The 21,444-nt window shown below is 28.6% G+C and overlaps 3 protein-coding genes across 3 annotated transcripts; 2 read left to right on the plus strand and 1 right to left on the minus strand.

Annotated features, from left to right (window-relative positions):
- The first annotated feature begins 382 nt into the window (after nucleotides 1–382).
- Nucleotides 383–6,877, plus strand: LOC123271405 (bromodomain-containing protein 1). Its single transcript, XM_044737715.1, has 5 exons — nucleotides 383–669; nucleotides 749–1,013; nucleotides 2,204–3,287; nucleotides 4,389–5,471; nucleotides 6,578–6,877. The coding sequence occupies exons 1-5, from the start codon at nucleotides 556–558 to the stop codon at nucleotides 6,753–6,755; spliced, it is 2,724 nt and encodes a 907-aa protein (XP_044593650.1). The 5' UTR covers nucleotides 383–555; the 3' UTR covers nucleotides 6,756–6,877.
- Nucleotides 6,805–10,821, minus strand: LOC123271406 (beta-ureidopropionase). Its single transcript, XM_044737716.1, has 5 exons — nucleotides 10,645–10,821; nucleotides 8,857–9,107; nucleotides 8,342–8,730; nucleotides 7,041–7,358; nucleotides 6,805–6,985 (listed from the first exon to the last, which is right to left on the minus strand). Exons 1-5 carry the CDS (start codon nucleotides 10,737–10,739, stop codon nucleotides 6,902–6,904), a joined length of 1,137 nt encoding a protein of 378 aa, XP_044593651.1. The 5' UTR covers nucleotides 10,740–10,821; the 3' UTR covers nucleotides 6,805–6,901.
- Nucleotides 10,822–12,498: 1,677 nt separating this feature from the next.
- Nucleotides 12,499–18,449, plus strand: LOC123271669 (organic cation transporter protein-like). Its single transcript, XM_044738057.1, has 10 exons — nucleotides 12,499–12,640; nucleotides 14,049–14,208; nucleotides 14,281–14,506; nucleotides 14,612–14,718; nucleotides 14,796–14,950; nucleotides 15,786–15,975; nucleotides 16,044–16,170; nucleotides 16,545–16,860; nucleotides 16,952–17,136; nucleotides 17,963–18,449. Exons 1-10 carry the CDS (start codon nucleotides 12,586–12,588, stop codon nucleotides 18,131–18,133), a joined length of 1,692 nt encoding a protein of 563 aa, XP_044593992.1. The 5' UTR covers nucleotides 12,499–12,585; the 3' UTR covers nucleotides 18,134–18,449.
- Nucleotides 18,450–21,444: the final 2,995 nt, after the last annotated feature.

Below are 21,444 nucleotides of genomic sequence, written 5' to 3' on the forward strand. Positions count from 1 at the left end.
TTTTTGTAATAAATTAATTACCATAAAAAAATGCTTCTAAAAATTTTCACCTGTAATTTTTATGAATTTTCACATGTGGAACTTTTAAATAAAATTTTTTTAATAATAATTTAATAGCTATATATAATATTAATTATAAAATTTCAACTGTCAGTTAACTTCACTTTACTAAAACTGTAATGTCATTTTTAATTCCCACTAAAACTTAACTTAGGCGCCACCTGTTGAATTTTTTATTAACTTCCTGGCAAGTATTTCAAATCCAACGAATGTTAGAATTTTCTCAAGCTTCATAACCTATTATTTACAAATATATTATTACAAAAACAAATCTTGCTGTTTAATTATTAAAACAATTGCACATTTAAATGTAATTACTATTTTTAATTGGTTTTTTCTCACGAATAAAAAAGTTTTATTGAAGATAATTATTTATTGTTAAAAGTTTGTGATAGTTATGGTTTAATGTCAGTTTATGTACACATGTGTGTTTAATTATAAAAAATAACAACAACACGTTTTATGGTAATTAATAAATAGTTTAATAAATAAATTATGAACACTCCGCAGTCTAATAAAAAGAAAAGCCGCAGCAGAGTCGGTCACAATGACACTGCTGAGGTTATTACTGAAATTTTAACACCTGGGGAAGCTACCAGATGTGTATTGGTAAGTTTTTGTTTTTAATTATTATTGTTAGTATTATTATTGTTGTTAGAAGTGATGATTATTGTTGGTGACGTTTTAGATTACGCCTTTGGCTGATGAACCGATGAGACCCACCAAGCTGGGGATCAATGACAGCATCCCAGTGTTGTCCATGGACAAAATTGATGATAAAAAGGGTAATAATATTCTTCATGAGCGGGACAAGGAGGATAAGGCTGTTCTGAGTTCCTTGCCAGTCGCGGTTGTCAAGGAGCTAGATGGCTATGAGAGACAGATTGGAGAAGCTGAACCCTTGCCTAATTCCTATGTTAGGTTTATGGAGAGAAGTGGTGAAGAACTTGATGGTAACTTTTTTAAATTATAACTATTGACAATAAAGTTTTATAATTTTATTTAATAAATACATTTTTTTAATAATTTAATTATCAAATAATTTAACTTGTAGAAATTATTAAAGAATTATTACTGTAAATTATGATAATTTTTTATAAATAATTTTAATCAAAACTAACGGTAGATATTTTAAAATTTTTTTAACAAATAAATTATTTTTTTATTTATTGCATTAAAACGCTGATCGGCAGTATATATTAATTATAACAATCAAATATTTTAAGTGATATTTGAATTTAATATAAATATAAATAATAGGGTGCGTCAAAATTTTATGTCTAAAAGCAACCTTTTAAAATTAGAATTTTGAGTTCCACTTTTAGCAGGAGTTAAGTTTGAACATTTTTTGAGATATTTTAATGTGTCAGGATTTATTTGATATTCAAATAAATTTTTAACAGGAGTTTTGTTTAAGCATTTTTTCTGAAATTAAAAAATTTCAAAATTTGGCCAAACGAAGCTCCTGTTAAAAAATTCTGTGAATATCAAATAAATCGTGACACACCAAATTATATGAGGAAATGCCTAAACACAGCTCCTGTTAAAATGCTTTTGGAGATTAAATTTCGACGCACCTTAATAAATAATAAGAATGAAGCCAAAAATAAAAATAAAACAAAATAGAATAAAATTTGTGATATTGTGAATGTATTAGTTATTTAGTACTGTATTTTTATATAAATTATGGAAAAAAATTGATATTTAAAAATTAAAAATTCAATTTTTTTTAAATAATTTTTTGGAACAAATTTATTTATTAAAAAAAAGTCAAGTGATTGCTAATTTTAATTTTATAAAATTGTCAGATTTTTGCTGATTTAATAATTATAAAAAATTATTTTTTTTTATTTTTACTTGTAGTAAAAAATTATTTCTACAAAAATTTACTCCTCCAAAATATAAAAAATCTGTTAATTTAAAACAATATTAAAGTTAGAAATTATTTGACTATTTTTTAATTTTTTTCATAAATAAATTTGTTTTAAAAATAATTACATTTTTAATTTTTAAAAATTTCTTAATATTAATTTTTTTTTTTCATAATTTGTTACAAAAATTCTTAAAATTAAAAAAAATCAACCAAGTAAATTTTCACAAATAAAACTCCGAATAAACTAACAAAACTCCCCACAATTTCCAGGAGAAGTAGAATACGACCTCGACGAAGAAGACTCAGCCTGGCTAGCATTAATGAACGAGCGTCGAATCTCCTCCGGACTACCAGCCATGGAGCCAGACGTCTTCGAGCTGCTAATGGACCGCCTGGAAAAAGAATCTTACTTCCAGCAGCAAAACAACGGCGGAGGCGGAATCGCCGCCGACGAAGACGCAGTGTGCTGCATTTGCATGGACGGCGAGTGTCAAAACAGCAACGCAATATTATTCTGCGACATGTGTAACCTGGCAGTGCACCAAGACTGCTACGGAGTCCCTTACATCCCCGAGGGCCAGTGGCTGTGCCGTCGATGCCTCCAAAGTCCCTCCCGCGCAGTAGACTGCGTCCTCTGCCCAAACCGTGGCGGAGCTTTCAAGCAAACCGACCGCTCCGCCACCTGGGCGCATGTAGTCTGCGCCCTCTGGATCCCTGAAGTTCGCTTCGCTAACACAGTGTTCCTGGAACCGATCGACTCAATAGAGAGCATTCCCGCCGCCAGATGGAAGCTGATCTGCTGCGTGTGCAAGCGCAGAGGAGTTGGAGCTTGCATCCAGTGCCACAAAAGCAACTGCTACGCGGCGTTCCACGTGACCTGTGCTCAGCAAGCCGGTCTGTGTATGAGAATGCGAACAGTCCAACCGGCCAATGGCGAGCCAATGTTAGTACAAAAAACAGCTTACTGCGAAGCTCACACCCCCGCGGATTATCAACCTTCGACAAATCCCGCAGATGCTAGAAGGCGAGCTATTGCTAATAAGAAAAGTTCCTCTGCTCCTGTGATTTCAATTCCTACTATCCCGCCGGAGAGGATCCGGGAGATTGCCAACCTAGCAGAAGGTTTGCCGAAAAAGAGTCAGCTGATCCAACGCTTGTTAGCCTACTGGACTCTGAAACGTCAGCACCGCAATGGAGTTCCTCTTCTCCGTAGGCTGCAAAGTTCTCACCCTCATTCTTCTAGGCCTAATCCATTTTGCGGAGGCAGTTCACCGGCTGACAGCGAAATGCGAGGAGAATTGTACAGACAGCTTAAATATTGGCAGTGTCTACGTCAAGATTTGGAGCGAGCTAGGTAATTATATAATACGTAATTAGGTTTTTGTTGTTGGTGTAGTTGTTAGTACCATAACAAATTTGTTGTTGTTGTTGTTGTTGTTGTTATTACAACAACAAATTTGAGATTTTCACACATTAGAAATAAGGTAAAAGAAGACCCTATTAGTGGCACTTTTTCTTTCAATGAAAAAATGTTCTACTTGGAATAAAAATTAAAAATTTTTTTGATCTAAAGGTCTTAAAGATTAGAAATAATATATTCATTATTGAAATTAATGATTTCGTTAATTGAATAAGTACTAAAATCAAAGAAAGTGTCAGTAATGGGGTCCCCGCTACTAATGGGGTCTTTTACCCTATATTTTCTTTGTTGCTGTAAGATGGACAGCGGAGTTCTCGGTACACCTCGGCTGCTCAATTTCAAAACACAGTAACTAACATTTAAAAATTTTTATTATTAAAAAAAAGTTTGTCTGTCAAATTGATGAAAATTTGATTTATAAATAGAAAATACTTTAATATAAATATTTTTAAGAAAAAATACTTGAAATTAAGGTCTAAAAGTTATAAAAAATACAACAATATAAAAAAAAAATTAGGTATAAAAATTTTGCAGTTACTGTGATTTTAATTAAAATTGGGCAGCCGACCTTACTTTCGTTTAGGTTTTAATTAAATTTTTGTCTTGAATTTTAGTCTTTTTTTGTCTTAAATTTTAGTCTTATTTTAAGTCTTGAATTTTAGTCTTATTTTTTGTCTTAAAATCTCGTCTTATATCCAGAGTTAGAGATGTGTTTCCATTATTCGAAACGTTTCAAAATCTGCGCACTAACCTATTTTGACACATCTTGAGTTTGAATTAGCAATCAAATTTTCATTTTTCGCTCTGCTTCTGGCTTCAGCTCATTACGAGAAACAAAAAAATATCAAAATTGTCACAACCAATCAGAAAGCTTGACCCTGCCTATCTTTTCTCTCTCTCTTTTAGCGAAACCAAATTCCTGGCCCTTTACATACCGTAATTAGTAATTACCTAGATTACCGTAACTCCTATTCTTTCCCGCTTCACAGCATAATTTAATTTTATATTAATTACATCCACTGTATTACCTTTTAGGCTGCTGTGCGAGTTGGTGAGAAAGCGGGAAAAACTCAAGAAAGAATGGTTCAAGGTAAAGGAAAAGTGCATGTGGTTTGAACTAAAACCTCTGGAGAGCACGCTCAAATTACTACTAGAAGCGATCAAAAGTAAGGACACTAATGACGTCTTTGGGCAGCCGGTCAACACTGAAGAGGTTCCTGATTATCTGGACATTGTTACTGAACCGATGGACTTGTCTACGATGGAGGCAAAAATTGACAAGCAGGAGTATGATAGCATCTCCGCTTTTCAGAGTGACTTTAATTTGATGGTCAGCAATTGTCTCGCATACAATAGGAAGGACACGATGTTTTACCGCGCGGGGTTGAAAATGCGGGAGCAGGGAGGCAGTTTGATTGACCAGGTGAGGAAGGACTACCCGGAGTTTGATAAAGCTGCCTTGGAGAGGGAGAGAATTAAAGAACTGGAGAGGGAGAAGGAGAAGGAGAAGGAGAGGAGCCTCCTTGAAGAGGAGAATAAAGTTAAAAGCGACACTGGAAAGAGGAAAAGAGAGAGGAGTGTTAGGAACAGGAGCGAAAGCGAGTCTAATAATCAGGAGAAAGAAGTTCTGGGTGTTAATAGGAGAACTGCGGTGTTATTTACTAGGAAGGCTAAGGCCAGGGCTAATAAAGGATCTCCAGGTGTCCTGATGGAAGATAAGAAGCAAGGTGATGCTTTTAAAGTTTATAGATCTGGAGGAGTTGATAGTGATATTGGAGATGATGGAGAGAGCCAGTCGTCTAGTTGTAGCAGTTGCTCCACTAGCAGGTCTACTACTCCTGAGTTGGGGGAGGATGATGATGATGATGAGCGTGTTGTGAAGAAAAGCAAGGATGACGAGAGGGTTGAGAGTGATCGGCTTGAGGCTCTCCAGCTGGTCTGGGCCAAGTGTCGAGGGTATCCTTGGTATCCGGCGTTGATTATTGATCCTAATACTCCCAGAGGGACTGTTCATAAAGGAGTTCCTATTCCTGCGCCGCCGGATGATGTCTTGGCGCTGGCTGTCAATTATAAGGAACCCATTTTTCTTGTACTGTTTTTTGATACTAAACGCACTTGGTGAGTTTATTGTTTAATTTAAAGATAATTTTATATAAAAAGTTAGCAGTTAAGAAAAATTTTATTAATTTTTTTTTTTGAGAAATTGCTAGATAAAATAAATGAACAAAAACGAGCAAATAATGACTTTTGTTAAATTGCACTGTATTTTCTTAAATATTAACTTTTTTAAAGATAGAAGTTCATTATGATGTTACACTCATCAAGAGCTTTCATTTGAGTACCTACATGCATTTTTGATATATTCCTCATATATACATATATATGATATATATAAATATATAAAATATATGAAAAATTGATGTGGGTACTCAAATGAAAGGTCTTAATGAGTGTAACATCAAGATGAGCTTATATCTTTAAAAATGTCAATAATTAAGAAATGACCTTGTATTTTGAGAACTATTGACATTTTTAAAGATATAAGCTCATTATGATATTGCACTCATCAAGAGCTTTCATTTGAGTACCAACATGCCTATTTAATATATTTTTCATATATTTGTATATATAATATATATAAATATATAAAATATATGAAAAATTAATGTGGGTACTCAAATGAAAGGTCTTAATGAGTGTAACATCAGGATGAGTTTATATCTTTAAAAATGTCAATAGTTGACAAGATACAAGGTCATTTCTTAATTATTGACATTTTTAAAGATATAAATTCATCCCGATGTTACACTCATCGAGACTTTTCATTTAAGTACCCACATGGCAATTTTCATATATTTTATATATATGGTATTTGTGAAGTATATAAATATATAAAATATTTGAAAAATTGATGTGGGTATTCAAATGAAAGGTCTCGATGAGTGTAATGTCGGGATGAGCTTATATCTTTAAAAATGTTGATAGTTCACAAGATACAAGGTCATTCCTTAATTATGTATCTAAAGACAGAGCATTTTTGAATGAACCTAAATACATAATATTAGATGAAAAAAAATTAATAAAAATTACTAATAAAATAAATTAATAAAAATCATTAGATAAAAAAATTAATAAAAAAAGCAATTAATAAAAATATTATTACTTACCGTAAAATACTCTATTAATTAATTCTAAAAAATTGTTTTTTTTTTTTTTAATTACAGGCAATGGTTACCAGGCGAAAAACTAGAAAAGCTCGGTGTATCCCAAGAAGTCGACGAAGCTAAATTAATAGAATCTCGTAAACCAGCAGATCGTAAGGCGGTAAAAAAAGCTTACTCAGAAGCTCTGCACTATCGGAAACAAACTCACACCGTATTCAACGCCATCCCATCAGCCTAAACCACCCACAAATTATCAACATAAATTATAAATATCAATTAACAATCAATTAGTATAAGATACTGTTTTTATAAAACCAACAATGTAATTTCTCACATTAATATTAAAATATTTAAAATATTTCATTTGTAAAAACATTCTTTTCATTATTTCTTAATTATCTGGGGTTTATAATCAGGTTTTATCGCCTCCTGGAGCTCTCTAGCGTACATATCGAGTCTCTGCGTCATCTAAAAATAATTATAATTACAATAATGCAATTTCTTTAAGATGTATTGCACTTACTCTGAATCCCCAGATGTCTTTGGCTTGACGGCAAGCGTTCAAGTCAAGGTCTGCAATCAACAAGCCATCACGGTGCCTACTGAGCCCGGGAGTTCTTGTACCATCCGGCGCAGTGATGTAACTAGACCCGTAAAAGTGTCCAAAGTCTCTGTGACCTTGCTTGCCGTCTCCGGACGTAAATTCGTTGGGAAATGTCTCGGTACCCACTCGGTTTATTGCGCATGTGTAGTAACTGTTCGCTATTGCTGCGCATCTCGCTTCTATTGGCCACAGTGGTTCTGATAGAGTTCCTACTGTTGCTGATGGGTTGAAGACAATCTAAAAATAGCAATATATTTAATATTTTATAAAATATATAATTATTTAAATATTTTATGCAAATATTTGTTTTTTTTTTTTTTTTTTTTTTTTTTTTTTAAATCTCTAGATACATAATGAAGAAATCACCTTGTATTTTGTGAACAATTGACATTTTTAAAGATATAAGCTCATCCTGATGTTACACTCATCGTGACCTTTCATTTGAGTACCCACATGCATTTTTGATATATTTTTCATATATACATATATATAATATATATATAAATATATAAAATATATGAAAAATTGATGTAGGTACTCAAATGAAAGGTCTTGATGATTGTAATGTCGGGGTGAGCTTATATCTTTAATAATGTCAATATTTCACAAGATACAAGATTATTTTTCAACTGTTGACATTTTTAAAGATATAAGTTCATCCTGATGTTACACGCATCGAAACCTTTCATTTGAGTACCCACATCAATTTTTCATATATTTCATATATTTATACATATTATATATGTATATATGAAAAATATATCAAAAATGCATGTGGGTACTCAAATGAAAGGTCTTGATGAGTGTATTATCGGGGTGAGCTTATATCTTTAATAATGTCAATATTTCACAAGATACAGGGTTATTTCTTAACTGTTGACATTTTTTAAGATATAAGCTCATTCTGATATAACACTCATCAAGACCTTCAATTTGAGTACCCACATCAATTTTTCATATATTTCATATATTTATATATATATATATATATATATATATATATATATATATATATATATGCATATATATATATATATATATATATATATATATATATGTATATATGAAAAATATATAAAAAATGCATGTGGGTACTCAATTGAAAGCTCTTGATGAGTGTAACATCGGGATGAGCTCATATCTTTAAAAACGTCAATATTTAAGAAAGTAATTTAACGAAAGTCATTATTTAATAAAGCAAGGTAGCTAGTTCATCTTACCTCAGCGCCGTTGATTCCAAACATAACCCAATTGAGAGGATGATGACGCCCATAACAAATATTTATAGCAATTTTCCCATAATCAGTTTGAAAAACCGGGTGACCTGTGTCACCTTCTATGTAATAAGTTGACTCGTTAAAATCCCCGACCCTCGGAATGTGATTTTTCCTGTGTTTACCCAGGACCTGACCATAGTTGTCAATTACGACCGCAGTGTTCCACAAGGTGTCGCCGTGAACAGTGTCCCGTTCCAAAATGGGCGACACGATCACCATTTTGTTCTCGCGCGCAAGTGTTGACAGTAATTTTGTCGTCGGTCCAGAGTTAACGTCCTCCGCAAATTCCACCCAGGGGTATTTTTCACGAGTACAAAATGCGAATGGCATGTCTATAAGTTTTAAACAAATACATCAATATTAATTACTTACAATTAATTAATCAAATTACAATTAATTAAATTAAATTACAATTAATTGAATTAATCTTGTATAAGATAAGGAAAAAAAATACAAACTCCAAGCTTCTTGAAGACACAACACTTGAACATCATTTGCGGCGGCATATTTTATATAATCTTCAATTTTACGATGGATGTCCGACAATTGTTCACTGATAGGCCGGTCCGTAGGGTATGTCACCTGGTGCTGGATTAATCCCACCCGGACTCGACGCTTTGGAGTCGACTCTGTTTTAGAACACGGCAAAAAATCGTAGCCTTGTACTTCAAGATCATTTTTTCCTTGATAATTTTTCAGATTTAATGATCTGAAATTATTATTATTATATTAAACGTTTGTGATTTTTTTTTTCATTTATTAAATTGGAACAATAAAATATTTTTTTTTAAATTTAATAATTAAGAATATAAATATAAATTGCTTCACGGCGTGATATGGGGAAGACAGATACTCTTAAAGTGCCATTTGCTAGAACTACGACATATCAGCGATCATTTCTTGTAACTGGTTGTAATTTTTGGAATTCGCTGCCATTTGATATAATTTGTGTGTCTACTCTTGGCGAATTTAAAGAAAAATGTACTTTATATCTCTTAAGGACGTTCCCAAGGAAAACACTTTTCTTGGAATATCGTTCAAATTTTGAATCCAGATACTTATAAGTGTCCTTTATACGTAGAAATTTTTTAAAACCCTTCTTGCGGTGCTAAATTTTGAATAATCGAAAGTTTAAAATCACATATTTAACATGTGATCCCTATCCTAACCCTCATTGTAGCGCACTTTTTTTTTAAATAACTACAGTAATTTTCTTAGAATTTTTATAAAAAACTGAAAATTGTTAATTGAACATATAATAAACATATTTCTCAAAAAATAACAAAAAGGAGCGGTATTCATTTAGTTATAAAAAATGTTGAAAGTGAGTTACTTTTCACTTTTTTTTCATTACTCGATCAAAGAGAGATGGTGGCTTGGCAACGCTGCGTTGGGCGGGAAGTTTGAAATACCGTAAAGGCGCAGCAGTTGTAAATAAATGCGAGTTGCTCACAAATAGGTTAACTGTAGGATGTTGTAAAAATGTGATTTCGTAAATCTCTGGAATATTTATTATGAATTATTTTTCAACATTAATACTCCATATGTTAACATTATTAATAATTATAGATTCAAAAATATAATTAACAATATAATTTGTATAAAGACTCTTGTTTCATTTACTAACATAAAATGAAACATTTTAGAAATATATTATTTTTTAGACAAGTTTTTTTTTAATTTTTTTTTTGGTGATTTTAATTTCTTTATCATTATAAAGTCATTATTAATAAATTGTTTTTTATTAATTTCTCTTCAAAATAAAAGTAACCTTAAAATATTCAAACTCTATTACACTCGGCTCAAATATAAATAAAAATATACAGAAAGAGATTACAATGTTGCCAGATCGGAAAAACGACGCAATGGGTATATTTTTGGACTTCTGCGCACGTTCGCGCCACTGAAAATGTACAGTGGATCGCAACTTTTTGTTGTTGCATTTATAGTATGGTTTATATGGGGAGACCGTTTTTAAAGTTGAGCACAACTGCTACTTGGGAACGTCCTTAAATCAAGATTTAAGTAGACTAGATGAGGAGATGGGATATGATGATAATTTGTATGAGCGATGATTAATGTCTGTAAATTCTGTGTTTTATAAATTTATAAATTATATTAAAATAGCTAAAAACCTTGTAATAAATGTAAAAGAAATGTGGTCCCAGGGAGTTAATTCCAGGATCTAAATAAATAAATAAATAAAAAAAAAAAACAACAAATATTTATAAGAAATTTTAACTTACTCTAATGGAGTTCCGTATAAAATTTTAGCTACTTTAGTATATTCTTCTTTCGGTAAATGCTTTTTCAATGTTTCTTCAAGATTGAAACTTTCCATTCTGGACACTTTTACTTAAAAAAAATCAACGCTGTTGAGATAAAATTTCTTGACTACGTGTTGAAGATAAATTCCCTCTGTGACATACGTTCTAAATATTTATATTAATTTCCCCACTTCTTTTTAATGTAAGAGTTATTTAGGTCGAGAGAGGAGATTTGAATTTTATATTATTTTCAATGGCTATCAGGGAATGGTCATTAAACTCTGAAAATTTCACTTTATTTTACGGTCGGTTATGAAACTTGTGGTCGGTAGAGAAGAAATTAATTTTCATGCAATTCTGGAATAAGTAGTTCAGAATTTCGGCACTAGATGACGAGTTTCTCGCAAGTAGTTATTACTATATATTATTATATATTTATTTTTTTAAAATTAATTTTTTGAAGCTATATTAAATGATTTTTTTTAATATATTATTATTATTTAATCTCAATATTATTATTATAAGTAAATAAATAAAAGAATAAAATGATTTGTTTATTTTTAATAATTTCAGTTAAATAAATATTTATTAAATTATTTAATGTTAAAAAATTAATTATTAAAAATTAATCAAGCTTATTAAACATAAAAAATTATTATTATAAGTAAAAAAATAAAAGAATAAAATTTTTAGTTTAATTTTAATAAATTTAATTTAATAAATATTTATTAATTCATTTAATATTTCAAAATTAATCAGCCTTATTAAAGATAAAAAATTTTTTTATCAATAAATATAGTTAAATTTAGCACAAAATATCATTATATTAATTAAATATCAAGATGCGTAACATTTAGAAGTATGCACACCTTGGTGTGCATGGTGTGCATGAAAAATGTGTAGTAAAAAAATTTTTTTCAAGCTTATTTTAACAATAATAATGAAAATAAGTTAATTTTTATAATTATTATTTCAATTTTTAAAAATAAAAAATTTAAAATAAAATAGTGGGAATATTATTAAACTTTAAAATCTTGAAAAAAATTTATTAAAAATTAATTAAGCTTAAAAATGATAGAAAAAATTTTATGAACCTATCCCAAAAGAAATAAGAAATAAATTATTAGACATTTAATCTAAAAATTCAAGGTCTGACCTACTTAAATCATTAGAACTGATAAAAAGCAAATAAAATCATCTATCACCTCAATAATATTCTTGTTAATCACTATCAAATAAAAAAAAATTCCTCCACTTGATACCACAAAATTAGTAAATAAAATTAATTTTTCATCGCTGCTTATCTACAAATATTTCTCAAACTGATAAAGATAAAATCTAGTATTTAAAAAATTGATAAAATAAATAATCCCGCAGACTTTCACTTGTATCTTACATGAAACAAGCCGCTCACTAAATACATTTATTAGTTAATTAATATAAATATATTTATATATTGACCGGCTGACCGCTCGCACGCATAAAACTTGGTCTTCATATCATTTAATTAATGTTACAACAATTTGCATTTAATAATATTCCGTCCCACTCATTTATAAATTACTAAACCGCGTGTAGTGGCCGAACAGTGAAAGGAGGGTTCATCCGGTGCATGAACGCGAAATGTTGTCTTTGTTTATTTATTCGAGCAGTCTTTAAACGCAGCGCTTACTCGACTTGTCTCATAATCATTTAATAGTACAATATCTCGCTTAAGTTTCTATCACTGTTCGCTCAGTTTTGTGTCAGCGCTGATAATTACCACAATTTTTGACTTATCCTCAGTTTTTTTATTTCAATAGTGCTTTTAAATTAATTTATTTATTTCTTCATTTAATGTGTAGATTTTTTAATTAAATTTTTTTTACTAATGCCTTAAATAAAGAATAAATCTTCAGTGTTATTTATTTCTTCTTTGAAATGGAAGACAAAGAAGAAAATGTTAAGTTTAATTGTTCAATAAATGAAAAACAAGGTAATTTTATGACTCATTTTTATAATAATAATTATTCAGTTCTTTCTTCTTTATTTGTTTACTTCTCAGTTATCTTATTTTTTTTTATTTTATACATTTTTATTGGAAATTTAATTATTTATAATAATAAAGGTCATTATCTGGAATTTTTTATTAATAAATTAAATTCATTAATAAACTTCATTTTTAAATAATTTATTTTAATTGAAATTATCATTATTAAAAATAATAAACTCTAAATATAAATAATACTATAAAAAATTTAAGAAGAAAAAATTTAAACTAGATATTTTTAGATTTTTTAAAGAAGAAATGTTTATTTCTTCATTTTTTATAAATTCAAAAATATTTTCAATACAATATCTTCTAAATAAAATAAATTAATTAGATTTATTAAAAATATGATCTTCTTTTAGTTAATATTTTGACAACTTCACAGTTCATAACCGCAAAACATGTTTTTTTTATTTTAATAAGTACTATCAGGATTTTTTTTTAATGAGTTTTGGAACAGAAAAGTATCCATTATTTCCAAGTAATATTTTATTTATTAAAAATTAATTTATATTCAATAAAAATTTTTATTTAAAACTCATATGTAAATATAATTAATTTTATTAATTGACTGATTTATATTTATGAGTTTTTATAACCTTTAACGTTTAATTAAATATTTTTTTTTTTTTAAAAACAAATTTTATTATTATTATTTACTATTTTTTCCGAAGATCGGTGTTTTTACTAATTAAAGAGTTCTATATTTCAAAGCCGTTATCCCCGATCCAAATTGATGTTAGACTAATTTTTAATTTTACATTAAATTTTTATTTATTAAATTTATTTTCACCACTTTTATTGTTGGTATGAGCACTCAATACCATCTTCGGGTGAATAAATCTAATAATTAAAATTTTTTTTATTTTTAATTAAGATTAAGCAAAGAAGTTAATTTTTTACTCAGTTAAACTTTTTTCGGTCACCGAAAAAATAACTCGGAAATTTAATAAATAAATATAAATAACTCTTTAATTATTATTATTAATAATCTTAAAATTTCAATAATATAAATAATAATAATAAAAATAAAATTAAAGTATCTATATCCAATAGAGCTGCAATTATGATTATCGTTAGATAAAAAAAAAAGAGTATATTACGATAAAAAAATTATTTATGTTTAGTAAAAATATTTTAAATATTATTTATCCATTAATAACAATAATAATAATGATAAATATGTTTAACAATGATATTTTTTAATAGATACATAATTAATTAATGGTAACAATTTAATAGTTTAAGACTATCTTAATTATTTTAAATAAATTATATAATAACTAATTTTTTAAACATAAAACTATAATTTTTATTATAAAAAATTTACTAACATAAAAAAAATTATTTATAGATGAAAATGAAAATAAAAATATCCACGAAAAAAATTTGACCGATCTAGAGCGTCTAGGAAAATACCAGCTGATTGTTTACATAGTTATCAGCTTCCCGTTGATACTATCAGCTGGTTTTGCGCTAGGTTATGTATTTACATCTGGCGAGGTTGCTTACAGGTTTGTCTGAAAAATTAATTGAATTAATTATTAACCAAAGACTATAAATCCCATAAACTTCGCTAACTTTAGGTGCGTAGTACCAGAATGCGATGAAGCAGTTCCAATTTTTAACACAACCTGGTCAAAGTATTCTTCACCCGCTCAAGGGAATTTAGGAAGCTGTGAGTATTTTACCGTTAAAAAAGCAGATGGCGCGGTTAAAAAATCAGAATGCACATTGGAGTCGTTTACCAACAAAACAGCACGATGCAATAATTGGGTTTACGATCCTCATGAGAAGACTATACTCAGCGAGGTATTTATTGTCACAATAACTGTCTAATGAATAATAAATTAAATTATGTTATTGACATAATACACAATAAATTATTTTAAATTGTCTCGGTTATTGAAATGCCAGTGGGACATTACCTGTAACGAAAACAGGTGGAAATTAACCTTAGTCGGTACGATTAATAATTTAGGTCAATTAGTCGGTTTAATGTTTGCGGGATATCTGTCTGATAGGTAATTCGCATTATTTCATAAATTATTATTATTTTTTTTTTAATTAGTAAGGGTGAATTTAATTTATTTTTTTATAGATATGGCCGAAGAACTCTCCTGGTTAGTCAAACCTTCTTCTCCGGAATTGTTGGGATTGTTCAATCCTTCTCCGTAAACTATTTCATGTTTATTATATTCGAGTTCATGCAATCCGTTACGTCAGCGGGAATTTACAGCACTGGATTTATTTTAAGTTAGTATTTCTTCAAATTGTAATTTCAAATTCGATTACATGTTAGTTTTTATTACTAAATCTTATTAATTCATTTTTATTCACACTTTTTATTAGTTGGTACCTTTCAAGGTCTTTAATATTAAAGTTTTCTTCATGAATTTTAATTTATAGGTTGCCTTAAATTCAATAAGTTGAATTTTATCTATTTACAAGGCTAATTACCGTAAAATTTTACTAAAATACTTTTAAATTGATTTTTTATAACAAAATGGCTGCTTTCTTCACAAAAAATGGCCGTATGTTTTTTGCGCATGCGCAAAGACTTTTGCGCATAAATTTTTGGCGCGCGATTTTTAAAAATGAAATATTTGAAATTCATATTAAAAAATTTATTTTTTGCTGACGAATTTTTAACTAAAAAATAAAAAGATTTACTAATTATTGTATTAAAAAATTTTTTAATTAAATTTTTAGTATTTAATTTTTTAATATTTAAAATTTTCGCGCCAAATATTTTCTGCGCAGAAATTTTAAATAAATTTAAACTTAAGTTTTTGACCGCTAGATGGCCGCTTTCTCACTAGTAGTTTCTTACAGTTTTAAAGTATATAAGTTCAAGGATAACTCTCTAAATATTTGACGTAAATATTATTTCTTCAGTAAATAAACAAACAAATAAATAAATAAAAATTATTCAGAATTTACGGCCAATGCCATCAGTTACGTGGCAAGAATAAAATTTTTGAATCAATATTCCTACCACGAAAACTTACCAACATTTTGCGTTGATGTAGAATAACTTTTAAAATAAATATTTACTGGTAAGTTAATATAAATTTGTTTTTATTTACAGTATTGGAAATAGCAGGGGAAAAACGGCGAGTTCTGAGTGGCACGATAATGTGCTGTGTTTACGCGCTGGGAGAAATGCTGTTAGGATTGACAGCAATGGGATTAAAGTCATGGAGAAACATCATCCGCGTTTTCTTCGCACCCGGTCTGCTAGCGATATTCTTACCCCTGATAATTCCGGAGTCTATCAGGTAATTAGTTTTATAAACTTCTTTATAATTAAATGATAAAAATCATTGATTAATTCAATCCCGACAAGATGGCTGGTTGCTAAGAAGAAATATAGCAAAGTTGAGGATATTTATAAGAAAATCGCTAAAGTCAACGGATTGAATTGGAATAGCATTGAAATGAGTGTTTACCGACAATTGAACTCTGATAATCCTGTAAGTATTTTTTTTTTTACACTTAAAACTTATGTTTTTTATTAATCATGAAAAATATGGCAAAAACTGAAAATTTTTTTCATAAAAAAATTTTATTAAAAAAAAATTCAACGCCATCTCTTGAAAAGAAAATTAATTATGTCAGAAGAATACAGAGGTGCCTAATATTATTAGTTTAATTAATTAAAATAGCAGATTTTGTATTATTTGTATAATTTATGTTAAAATTTAATTTTTATATGAAGAAAAATGAAGTAAAATTAAATAATTTGTTATAAATTATTATTTAAAGTTAAAAATAATAATAAATTATACATTTTATTCAATGGATAAGATTTTTGGTTAATAATTTGGTAAATAATAATTTGAAACAGCAAGAGAAGAAATCAGAGCCGATTAAAAAATCATCATCAGTACTAGAAGCATTGTCACGACCAAAACTCCTGATAAGATTGCTTGGATGTTGTTTCTGCTGGCTAACAAACACATTTGTCTACTATGGATTGTCATTAAACTCAGTAGCATTTGCCGGGGATAAATATGTAAACTTCATTCTAGTTTCTTTCGTGGAGATACCCGCGTATTTTCTCAGCTGGGTACTTATCGATTATGTCGGACGCAAACGAACGCTCTCTGGTTCTTTTCTTCTCAGCGGACTTTTCTGTCTCTGCATTCAGTTTGTACCTAAAGGTCATTTCTCCTTTTTATCATTTTATTTATTTATTTTATTTATAATGTATCCATTTAATTAACTCACTTATTTTAAACAATTTTTCTTTAGATTCCTGGTCCTACGCGCCGATTATTTTGTACATGAGCGGTAAAGGCTGCATCACTATGGCTTTTGCCGCTGTTTATGTTTACACTGCGGAAATGTTTCCTACAACAGCGAGACATTTTTTGCTCAGTATTTGCAGCATGACTGGACGCATTGGCTCCATCTTGGCGCCGCAAACTCGGCTATTAGTAAATAAATTTATAATTTTTCTAAATTAATTATTTTAATGAAGAAATTTAAACATTTCATTATTTGAAAGAAGAAACTTTAATAATTAATTATTTTAAAGAAGAAATTTAAATAATTAATTATTTTGAAAAAGAAATTTTAATAATTAATTTTTTTAAAGAAGAAATTTTAATTATTAATAATTTTAAAGAAGAAATATAAAAAATTGATCATTTTTAAGAAGAAATTAAAAGTAATTAATTTTTTTTTAAAAAGAAATTTTAATTATTAATAATTTTAAAGAAGAAATATAAAAAATTGATCATTTTTAAGAAGAAATTAAAAATAATTAATTTAAAAAAAAAAAAAAATTTTAATTATTAATAATTTTAAAGAAGAAATCTTGAAAGTTAATCATTTAAAAAAAAATTTTAACAATTAATTATTTTAAGGAAGAAATGAAAATATTTAATTATTTTAAAGAAGAAATTTGAATAATTAATTTTTTTAAAGAAAAAATTTTAATTATTAATAATTTTAAAGAAGAAATAGAAACAATTAATCATTTTTAAGAAGAAATTAAAAATAATTAATTGTTTTAAAAAAGAAATTTTAATAATTAATTTTTTTAAAGAAGAAATTTAAATAATTAATTATTTTAAAGAAGAAATTTAAATAATTAATTATTTTGAGGAAGAAATTTAAATATTTAATTATTTTAAAGAAGAAATTTTAATAATTATTTTTTTAAAAGAAGAAATATCAATAATTAATTATTTTAAAGAAGAAATAATAATAATTAATTTTTTTTAAGAAGAAATAACAATATACTATTCATTTTTACAGGCAGTAATTATCGAATCGTTACCATTGATACTCTTCGGAAGCATGGGATTGACAGCAGGAATAATCTCATTAATTTTTCCCGAGACATTGGGTTGCAAACTCCCGGACACTATTGAAGAGGCCGAAAATATCGGGCGCAAGTCTGACAAAAAGACTGTTCGTATTAAGTAGGTTAATTAAGTGGAAAGTAACCATCAAGAGATTAATAATTGATAATGATAATAATAATAATGATAATAAACAATTAAATGAATTAGCGAAGAAACAACAAAGCCCAGAATTGTAATTGAAGTTTATTGAGTTTTTACCAGCTCAATTAAAACGGGTGATCTATGGATCTTGACAAAGTTCATTAGCCTCGCGTCATACCCGCGGTTTAATAATCAACTTTAATTATCAGTATGCATACTCGCGCTGATATACATATTGATGCTCTGGATGCTTGAGCAATGTGTAATTGCTATTTACGAATCAAGCTATTTAGTTTTATTAGGGAGTTTATTAAATATATTTCTTCTTGGAAAATGGCTCGCTGGATAAATAATTGATACTTCAATTACGTTAATATACATTTTCATTTTTTCATTAAATTGATCATTTTTTTCTATTTTCAAAATTTGGCTATTAATTTATAAAATTTTGATTTTAGAGAAAAACCGTTCATATTACGGCATTAAATAAATTATTTTATTTTCAGATTAGAAATTTTTTTTTTAAATTAATTATTTAAATTAATTTTTTAAATTAATTATTTAAATTAATTTTTTAAAATAATTATTTAAATTAATTGTTTAAATTAATTTTTTTAAAATTAATTTATTAAATTAATTATTTAAATTAAGATTTTTAATTAATTATTTGAATTAATTTTTTAAATTAATTATTTAAATTAATTTTTTTAGTTAATTATTTAAATTAATTTTTTTAAATAATTATTTAAATTAATTATTTGAATTAATTTTCCTTCAATTAATTTTTTAAATTAATCATTTAAATAAATTTTTTAATTAATTATTTAAATTTATGAATTAATTTTTTTTTTTAATGAATTAATTAATTTTTTAGAGAAAAATATTTTTTTTAAAGAATAAAATTTTTAATAATTTTTGTTTTTTTTTTTTAAATTTTTTGTAAACTCAATATTTTCTAAAATTTACTTATTTTTGTCACATTTAATCTTCGGATAATTTTAATCAAAAAAATTCTCCACTAAGCCGCGAATAATACCAAAAATTTGCCCAGAATTAAAAAGCTGATTAATCAGATCGGGATAACTCCTGGCTTACTGTCACCCAACTTGGAAGGTAAATTTTCTAAATTTTTTTATCGTGACAATCAGATGAATCATGTTTGATTAACTCGACATGGGTATTGTCCTGATACGAGTTTCCTTCACGAGGAGCGAAGTAGCAATTTGGATCTGGAAAGAAGAAAGGCTGAGCTACGCTCAGTATTACAAGTATTATGTAGAAGAAAAGACAAGACATGGAGACAACTTCTTTGGGATTTTCTTGTGTCACAGGCAGACGCTCCAGCGGTCGCCTGTGTCGATTCGATATACCGAGTCAAGTCGTTTACTCATCAGCCACAGCCCGCAGCTGCTCGACATTTCCTTTGATTGCTGAATCAGTCAGTAGCATCCGCCCCCATCGTTCCGTTCATATCGCTTCACATTTTTCCTTTTTTCCTTCCCGGTTGATTTTTCTTTTCATTTTTTCTCAGCATTCCACGCAATAAAGACTCACCCGTTCTCTTAGCAGTTCGATCGCTTCCAATTAAGTTGAGGCGTATCAGCTTCTGCCCCGAAGAAATCAAACCAACTTAATAAATTGGAGGGCTGTGCCAAGGCCTACGGATCCAGATAGACATCCAATCTGATAGATCTTCCATGGTATAAAACATTTCATTCACTTTGTCTCGGACATTTTTTTTAATCAACAACTAATTGATAAATTTTTTTTTTCAGAGCTTCTGTTTGTTTTTCTGGGAAATTCTACTAGAAGGGAGTTAATGTATCTGAAGCCGATTGGTTTTTAATCTGATTGGTAGAAAGTTAATATATATTACTTAAAAAGACGGAAAAAGAGGAATTTTAAAAATAAAGCTAGTGAAGAAAAATTTTTAAAGGCTGGATGTTTTAAAAATTAAAAAAAAAGTGATCTTCAAAGCTTGAAAAAAAAAAAAAAATTGAGGCCGGGATTCGAACCCCGTTCTTTCCTAGTGAGAGTTTAGCGATCTTTGCACTTAGCCGTACCAAAAAATTGAGGTAGCTCCTTTTTAATTAATTTTTTTTTAGAAAAATTCTATAAAATCTCCTCTTTACCGGTAGAGAAATAAATTTAAAGTTTATTCTAGGGATGAATTTTGGTTAATTTTTGAAGGCTAGATGTTTAAAAAATTAAAAAAAAAAGTGATCATAACTTAGAAATTAAAAAAAAAAACTACTGAGGCCAGGATTCGAACCCTGTTCTTTCCGAGTAAAAGTTTAGAGGTGTTAGCACTTAGCCACGCCAAAAAATCGAGGTAGCTCCCTTTTAAAAAATTTTTTTTTTAGAAAAATTCAATAAAATCCCCTCATTTTACCTGTAAGAAAATGAATTTCAAATTCAATCGTGAAGTTCTTATAAAAATACAATTAAAATAAACTTTACGACTCACCAAAAAAATTCCGCTGCGTATTTAATTTTGCTTTTAAAAAAATTACTTTATAATCTTGCGAGGTTACATATATCATAAAGTATCGGTATAAAAATCTTAAAATAATAACAAAACAAAAGTAAACATAAATAACTACAGAGTATTAAATATTCAAATAGAGTTTTAATTAACCCAGCATCAATCCCAGCAGAACATCTGGCTAAGGAAATTTCACCGGATCTCTGTCCAATAAGATTACGTTTAGTTGAACTTGTTCAGCACAATATATAACTACCGGTGAGGTTGAGAAATATATATTAGCATTATTCCATATTCATGAAATCCACCGTAAAAGTTTCCTTTCCGGCAACAGGGAGTAATTCTTCCCCGGCATGTCAATCAGCGGGAGGCCTTTTTTCGTCACCTAATAACTAATTCTCCTTAAGAATTATCATTACCATAAATCTTTTTTTTTTATTTTAGTTCGATAAGAAAATAAAAGTCACGAGCCCATTAATCCTGTGTTTTTGTATCAGGCTTGCTGATATGACAGCGTTATATTTATATAAACGATCAATTAGTGTCAGGGCTGGGCAGGGCTGCTATTGGTAAAGCACTATCGTACATCATAATCAGAGCTCTAAGTGGAGGACGTGAAACAGCAGTGGGATATCATTGCCCGAATGCATTTCGATAATGTGTTACACTGCGACCAAACGGCTAATGAACCTCCAGTGATAACATGATCAAGTTGCCCCGTTCTAAGCTTTGCCAATCGATAATAGTCAAATAAACCCTCATTTACTCTAATACCACAAAGTAATCTGCTTTGGCTTCACCAATCA

This window comes from Cotesia glomerata, linkage group LG9, assembly GCF_020080835.1.
Source record: "Cotesia glomerata isolate CgM1 linkage group LG9, MPM_Cglom_v2.3, whole genome shotgun sequence".
In the NCBI taxonomy this organism is placed as follows: Eukaryota; Metazoa; Arthropoda; class Insecta; order Hymenoptera; family Braconidae; genus Cotesia; species Cotesia glomerata.

Coding starts and splice junctions, on each gene's coding strand:
- LOC123271405 (XM_044737715.1), top strand. CDS start 556: ATGAACACTCCGCAGTCTAATAAAAAGAAAAGCCGCAGCAGAGTCGGT. Junction 670..748: donor AAGCTACCAGATGTGTATTG/GTAAGTTTTTGT, acceptor GTGACGTTTTAG/ATTACGCCTTTGGCTGATGA. Junction 5,472..6,577: donor TTTGATACTAAACGCACTTG/GTGAGTTTATTG, acceptor TTTTAATTACAG/GCAATGGTTACCAGGCGAAA.
- LOC123271406 (XM_044737716.1), bottom strand. CDS start 10,739: ATGGAAAGTTTCAATCTTGAAGAAACATTGAAAAAGCATTTACCGAAA. Junction 9,108..10,644: donor TTATACGGAACTCCATTAGA/GTAAGTTAAAAT, acceptor TAATAATTTCAG/ATCATTAAATCTGAAAAATT. Junction 7,359..8,341: donor TTGGAATCAACGGCGCTGAG/GTAAGATGAACT, acceptor TGCTATTTTTAG/ATTGTCTTCAACCCATCAGC.
- LOC123271669 (XM_044738057.1), top strand. CDS start 12,586: ATGGAAGACAAAGAAGAAAATGTTAAGTTTAATTGTTCAATAAATGAA. Junction 12,641..14,048: donor TTCAATAAATGAAAAACAAG/GTAATTTTATGA, acceptor AATTATTTATAG/ATGAAAATGAAAATAAAAAT. Junction 14,209..14,280: donor TCTGGCGAGGTTGCTTACAG/GTTTGTCTGAAA, acceptor CGCTAACTTTAG/GTGCGTAGTACCAGAATGCG.